The sequence below is a fragment of the Haliaeetus leucocephalus genome, unplaced genomic scaffold, assembly GCF_000737465.1.
Source record: "Haliaeetus leucocephalus isolate CR32 unplaced genomic scaffold, Haliaeetus_leucocephalus-4.0 Scaffold439, whole genome shotgun sequence".
Lineage (NCBI taxonomy): Eukaryota > Metazoa > Chordata > Aves > Accipitriformes > Accipitridae > Haliaeetus > Haliaeetus leucocephalus.
In genome coordinates, this window is record NW_010972875.1 from 4,371,563 (window position 1) to 4,379,235 (window position 7,673).

At 43.1% G+C, this 7,673-nt stretch overlaps 1 protein-coding gene across 1 annotated transcript in view; it reads left to right on the plus strand.

Moving 5' to 3' along the window:
* The first annotated feature begins 290 nt into the window (after nt 1-290).
* SHISA3 (shisa family member 3) overlaps nt 291-7,673 on the plus strand; it is an 8,703-nt gene continuing 1,320 nt past the window's right edge. The window contains exons 1-3 of the mRNA XM_010574550.1: nt 291-617; nt 4,074-4,410; nt 7,370-7,552. Coding sequence (XP_010572852.1) covers nt 291-617; nt 4,074-4,410; nt 7,370-7,552 — 847 coding nt within the window. The remainder of the gene's footprint in view (nt 618-4,073; nt 4,411-7,369; nt 7,553-7,673) is intronic.

Here is a 7,673-nt window from a genome sequence, read left to right on the forward strand (position 1 = left end):
TGACTCAGGAGCCCCTAACAAGCCCCTAGGTCCAATGCTGCTGCGCAAGGCTTTTGCTCTCCACTCCAGCAGAGCCATAAGCAGAGGGGATATTAGGTGAGACAGCTATCAATCACACTAGTGGCTGCCTGCTGAAAGTTCTCCAGTGAAAATCCTCCCTGGATGACTAACCGCTGCAAACCAACCCGAGCCCTCTTGAGCTGAGCCCTGAGCAGCAGCAGCAGCAGCAGGCTTCTGTTAGCGACATCGAGCTACCACTGAACGCGCAGTTATTGCACTTGCACACAAAGATGGAGGTGCAAGTGGTCCAGGCCCCTCGAGGAGCAGATACGACATCTGAAAGTCAGCACTTGGTAAACAGCAGTGAGAGGATTTGTTCACAGACATTGTGCCGGGGACGCTGCGAGGCAGTCCACCTCGCAGGTACCCTCCAGCTGGGGAAAGGCAGCCGTTCACATGAAGGAAGGTGCTGGGGCGGGGGGGAGGCAAACACTGGAGTATGTCACGTCATCTCTCCGACTAAGGCGAGGGAGATGCGCCAACTAACAGAAGAGATTGCTCCAGAGAGAACTGCGGTGGGACAGGAACGCAGACCATGCCTGGCACTACTGAATTGGGTTTGTGATGATGGTGAGAGCCAGTTTATAACCTACTGACTTGTTTGAGGATGACAGATCTCATGAGACAGCCAAACACAGCAGCCAAGTTTGGAGGAACTGTGATGAGACCTGAGTGAATCAGGTAAGCGGGCAACACAAAGGCAAATGAAACGCAGTGCCTGCAAAACCAGGGTAATACCATTTAGAGAGGCACATTCAGACTTCGATTTAAACACTTTACAGGACTTTCCGTTCACTGGATTATTTCAGAAAAAGGACAGCTCAGTGAAGACATCTGCTCAATGTTCAGCTGCTGTCAAAAAAATTACCAGAAAAATATTTTGGAAAGAGTATTAGTGTGCTTGCTCTAGGACTTGAGTTAAAGCCAGTCCCGAACTATTACTGATCCAAAGTTTAAAGCTATCATATATTGGGCTCACTAGATAAGACCTCTTTCCTGCACATAAATCTTGTCTGGGTAAATTTCAGGACTGTGCACTTCAGACCAGAATCCCCAAATATCTTCTCTGCGTGCACCCTGATCAGCCATCCGGCAGACACCTAACAGCTTGCTCACTGCGCGGCGGAGGTGGAGGTGGTGCTGCCGCAGGGCTTTTTACCTCCCCTGAAGCAGTTGTTGATGGCCAGAGAGAGGAGTTTAGATTAGGTGAATGGCAGGACCCGTCTGGTTTGGGATCCAGAAAGGCAGCGTATCAGGAGCAATGAGCAGTTGAGCACAACTTGCAGCAACTCCGCTGCTAGTCAAAATGGCACCAGGCTGAGCCAGTCCCTGACTTGCCCTAGACTGGGGGGGAGCTGAGGTAATGCTCTTCCTTAAATCCTACCCACCTGCAGCCAGAACAAAGAATATGGGTCTCAGCCTTTATGCCCACCTAATCTTTCATTCACTGTTTGGATTATCATAAATATAGATCTAATTTATATCGTCAAACGCTAATTTTTTTCAGACCTGCAATGTCTTACGTACTTTGGGAAATCTGCTGTACATAGGAAGTGTTAAGAGGCTATACCAAAGACAGGACAAATAGAATGAATGAACGAAATGTAACTATCTTTTATGAACTTGCAATGATATAAATGCAAACCTGAAGGGTGGTCCTCAGCTGGGTGAAAGGTAGCCTGGGGAAGCAGATGTGGAGGACCTGAGCCAGAGGAACTGAGGGAATCCTCCCATGTTCAGAGATGCAAAATTTGGCCCCGTTTTTTTAGCATTGGATAGCAGCTATTTAATATTTAGAATAAATTGCTAACAGCAGTAATGTAAGCATTTTTTAAATTCCTGTTTGTGCTATTAAAATATTTAATAAAATTATCTAATTGGTTGCTGACTAAAGTGTCAGGGAACAGTTTAGTTTACCAGATTTAGTGCTACAAAGGAATTATTCTTTTAGATCCAGAGGATCCATTGCTGATGAGTTATTTGTGTAGAACTTTGATGTGTTAAAAACAATCTACTAGTGCTAGATATTACCATATCCTACAGAACTAGTTCTCCCATAGTTCTGTAAAGGATGCATCTTACTTAAGGTTTAAGGCACTCTGTAAGCAGTCCATCTGGAGATTTCTTTACGCGTTAATTGTTAGTTATTCTCATGCTTTAGTTTCACAATAATAAAAAAAAGAAACTGCATTCTTTTAAACTTAGGCACATGTTTATTACGCACTTTGTTAATTAAGGATTGAAACAGTGCCCTCATACGCAGCACTATTCAGTTTGAAAAAAAAAATTGCATTGGTGTGTATTAATTTTTTCATTTTGAATGTTCAAATGTTCTTTTTCTCGGTGTGAGTGAAAAAAACCCCAGTTGTCTTCATTCCCTGGTAAGCACATTTTCTTTCTACACTCAAATGTCATGTTCTCTCACATCCTTTCACTTTTTTTTGGTCATTAATTCTGTTGTAAGGAAAAAGAAACACACACTCTGCTACAGAGCAAAGCAGGTCTGACTGATGCTATCTCTCTCCCTTGACCTTTCTGTAGCACTATTCATTAATATGACTATACCACTAAGTCTTCTGTTCGGGGGATTAGGGAATTACACGGCAATAGCATATTGAGCTTTCCACCTCTAGCTGGTAAGCTTGGTACTACTTAAAAATGGTTACAGGTATGAAGACTGTTAGAAAATGTAGTTATTTACTAGCAATAACTTATTCTTTCTCTGCAAGTTACACAGAAGGAGCTATGTGCCAAATTATAGGTGATTAACATTTTTCAGATGAAACAGTAGTCAAAATGTGACCATTTTTCAATCTTTTTTTTTGGTTGTCAAAACATTTCCCCATGTTCAGTGCTTTTTAAATAGCTGTTAGAAATACAACAAAACAGCCATTTTTGCACTTTATTTTTTACTTTTTCTTGAGCATTTTATTGGCTATTGCTGTTGGCAAGAGTTGGTGGTGTAAAGTAAAACTCACTGGGTTTTTTCAGAATTGAGAAATGTTGCTTGGAGAATTTGTTTCTGAATTCAACAGCACAGGAACTTCTGGTTTAAAAGCAAATGAAACACCTTTTCAGAAAACCTTGCCTGGTAGCCATAAGACAGGCTATTTTTAGCCACAGCGGGAGTAAAGGAAAGGCAGTTGCACATCCCATAAGATCACCAAGTCCTATCTCTTCTAGACATCTGTCCTTGCTCTTCTGCTCCTAACAGCTATAGGAGTAGAGTATATGTGTGCCTGGATGCTGAGACAGAGAGCACCGCTGTGGTTATAGAGAAGAGATGCATTCAGCGCGCGTAAGTTACTGTATGTAAGCACATCTCTTCATCTTTCATGACATGGTCTCTATAGAGCTCAAGAGCGATCTCCTAAAGGATAGATGGGGGGTGGCTGGCATAATATGCCCCTTGAAGAGGGATGACTGCATTGCTGGCTTGAAAATGTCTTCTGCTCTTGGTGCCTTAGAAGGAGAATAATGATTTCTGAAGTCTGAACCTAACTCCTCCATCTGGCAGTGCTACAGATTTCAGATAAGGGAACATTACTGTGATATACGTATATATGTATCAAGATACCAGAACCCAACATCCTACTTCTTGAGTGAGCCCTGAGGCATTTATAGCATGACTAATCTCACTTACTTTGACAGTCATTAGGCTGAGATAGCCTGATTTCTATGTTTTTCTCCAAAAGCTGTAACAGGCTTTCTCAACGGGTTAGTTGTGGGCAAGCATAAGAGGTGCTGCTTTTAATAGCTGGCTCACGTAACCTTACCCCTGAAGTACTCCCGACTGACTTCAGAAAACACAGTGATATTCCTGACTGGGGTGAAAAACAAGGTCAAATCCCAGAAATATTTATTCAGCAATAAATTATAAGTTGTCGACTGTCAGAGTTCCCTCCCAGATATGAAAGGATGCTGGAAAAGAAGCAAGGCACAAGAAAGAAGAAGAAAAGCAGCACATTTCCCCCTGACTGAACCAACCAAAACATGCTTTGTGGGTTTTACAGGTCTGTCTTAATTTGCTGACGCAGGCAACGGGACGGGGCTCTGCAGCCGGAGTAGGAGCGGAGACGTGGTGGGAGCCTCCCCGGGGCACGGGGCTGAGGCTGAGGCACGTCCCGGCGCTCCTGCCAGCCGTCCCGGGACGGGACGCCTGCGGCCTGGCAGGTGACAGGGATGCGTGTGGCTTGGCAGGTGGATCTCCCGGCTGCAGGAAGGGCTTTCTCAACAAACCAGCCAAGAATAAGCATACAGTTTTAGAGAGCAGCGGACGGGGTTTTATTCAACACAGTCCTTATGTGCTTAATAAAGCCATTCACGTAGCTAGAGTTTGCAACTTAGATGGTAAATTTTTTCATTTTTATTTTTAAAGGGAAATCTGCTTACACCAGGCTGTTTTTAGAAGCTGGTAACTCAATTTAGCCTTTATGTTCCTTGAAGTTCAAGACAATATTTAATGAAGAGCCAGGGTGAAATGACCAATCCTGATGGCTACATCAAGCAAGATATGAGCTGAGCCTACGTATCATTACCCTAGTCGAGACAGAAATGTGACATTATTTAGGAGTGTTTGGAAGATCCAGTTTCTGCTCGGACTCTAGTAGCCAAGCCAAAGTCCCAGGGCTTTACTAACATTGGTGGTGCCCGCCTGAAATGGTAACACGATTGGCTCTCATGCTAGAGCTTCATGGATCACTGACTTGTTTTATACTCTGAAGGAACGCCAAAAGTATCATAGTGAAGTGGGGAAAAAAAAAAAAAAGCCCAAACCCAGAAAACAGAGTGTAGTAAAATTATTAGTAGGAACTATTAATCTGTTTAAGGAGATTTTGACATCTGTTTTTAAAATCAATCCATTTGGCAGAAGTGAGGTAGCTGCTGTGTGCATGGATGCAATGATTTCAGAAGTCATTTAGGAAAAGTTGTTTGATCTTGCAGATGAGGAGTACTATAATGTGCTCTCCCCATAGGTTTGCTGTGGGGACAGTAAGAAAAGCCTGGTAAATAAATAATAATACCTTAAACTACAATGAAATTATCTTCTCTGCCTGTTATATACCTAATCTCACCTTCATTAGTTTTTAATACTACACTTTATAAACAACAGCAATCAGAGCAATAGCTGTATGAGCTTTAAAAGCCAGTGTTTTTCATTCAAAATTAATGACACATCACCTGGAAGGTGGAAGGCTTCAGCTAAGAATAAATCATAAGTAAAGTCAGCATGGGTACTTTGCAGGAACGTTACCCAACAAAAAACAGTCTAAAAGTGAGGTACTTGGAGCCATCTGATGTCCTCAAACTCCAGATGAAGGATGCTCACCAACAGTCTGCATGACACTTTTTTTCCTGTATTCTTAATTATTTGTGGGTTTAGCTTAAAGTAAATGACATAAATAGATGCAAATGAATCTGCTAGCCTCTCAAATTCTTCAAGGATGTGGTTGCACAGATGGAACGTTTACAAAAGAGGAGCAGAGCAAAGGGTTTTGTCTCTTTGGGTCAGAACAAGCCAGTTCATCTCCACAAAAGTCACATCACACTCTGTAAACTGCATCAGTTATTTCAGAGAAAGCAGAAAATAAGCCCAAAGAAGTCAGTAAAGACAAACTGCTCATGTACCTTCAGACTCTCAAGGTTGGCTGTCTTTGCAAGAGCAGTACCGAAATCTGCCCCTGATTTTTATTTGGCAAAAGTGAGACAAATCCACTCGAGTGCGTGAAATGCCATTTGTCCACACAAAAATAAACCAACCACATACGCACCTTCAAGCAAATACTTATGCTCCTACAGGATTTTTCTTGCAGGATGGGGCAATTTGGGATTCAAATAAAGAGACTTGTGCCCCTTTGATGGAGACCCTGTCCTGCTGCCACCAGCTTAGACAAGAGGGGAGCGGAGAGTAGCCTCTGCCTAAAAGGGGCCACAAAGACAAACTTTTGATTAACGATCCAAGCACTAGAGATGCAACACAGGAGAAATAAATCCCGGTCAAAATCTTGCTGATGCCTGTGGATTGGAAGCCCCCCCCCAGTTCCCCTCCCCGCCGCCCCTGAAGAGTATCTCTGCGGTTTCTGCAATAGCTTAATATGTAAAATATATGTATCAGAAGGATTTTTTTCCGACCTCTTTTTTTTTTTTTTTTTGAAGCTGGTGACTTAATTAGCAAAATCAACATTCTTATGAACTGTGCCACATTTACTTAGCAATTACTACCAAATGTGGCTTTCCTGCAAATCTGACAGGACGGCTCTGTTGTCTCTCTGTCCTCTGCACCTGAGGACAGCTAAATGTTCCACGCGGACCTTACCGAGCTCCTGCCCCAAGCCTCATCCTGGTCAACAAAGAGATCCCTTTTGACCTTCCTGGAAGCTGGATTAGGCCTTTAAAAGCCATACATTTTAAATCATTCCGTGGAGGCTATGTTTGCTCTAAAACCACAGTGAAGTAAATGCAAAACTATATTAATATTTAACATTGGCCTATAAAAACTAGGAACTCAGAGTCAGGACAGCTGGTACAAGTTTAATTCACATCATCATTTCAAAATGAAAATGCAGAAGAGGACAGAATATCACATCTTCACGTTCGAAATCTATTTTCTTTTCTTTCATATCCAATTTTGTTCTTTCCATACCTATACCTGTTAAATAGCCATGAAAAATACTTTGCATTTATACAATTTTTTGATTTGCTTTTCCTTTCTGGTAGTACTGGTTATACTTAAGGAAATCAAAACAGAAAAAAAAAAAAAGGGCCAGAGGGAAAAACCCCAAGAGAATAGCTTAGTTAAAAGAAAAACAAACACAAATACTGTGCTTGTGGACTGTATTTAGGGGTTGGCCAGAAGTCTTAAGGTCTTGATAGATGGTTCTCGGGCGCACAGTTTTATTGCTGGTACACAGCACACTTTGTTCCTTTTGTTTCACTAAACCTGCCAACTTTGGAAATTAGTGACACGGGCATTCAAAATGTTTGACAAGTGGTCAGAGTCCGATATATATATTCATACCCCAGCGGTAAATGATGGCAGGAAATTTCAGATGCAGTGAAAATGAATTCTTTAGTTCGGCCCAACTTTAATATAACGCTAGTCTCGTAAGCACTTTTACTGTCGAAGCAGGAGCGCCTCTTGGCTAGCACACAGGAGAGACATCATTTAAAGAAATGTTCCTTTGCTTAAACGCAAAGTCCAAACCTGCTCAGTTCATTTAAAATATTTTTTTTTTCCCCTAGGATAAACGAATAAGCAGTTCCTTTTGTGGTTTTCCTGACGCTCGGTGACTCGCTGTTATTCTTCCAGCAGAAAAAGGATCAGAGGCTCACACGAACAGAGGTGTCCCTCCTCCTCAGCCCCACACTCGCCCGCTCCCTTTGGAAAACAAAGGTGACGGGCCCGGCGTTCGCCTGACTAAAAGAGGCTACAGACCGTCTGGCGATACACCGCTGTGCCTCTGCGCGTCAAAGTCTCGGGGAAAGGGAACAGGTTAGCAAGCACGGAGTCTCAGCCACGAACCGCCGGCTGCGCTGGCTTTTGTTCCCGCTCGGCAGCGCAGGGCCGCTCTCCCGAGCCGCCAGCCCAGCAGCCCCTTCTGCGCCGGGGCTCT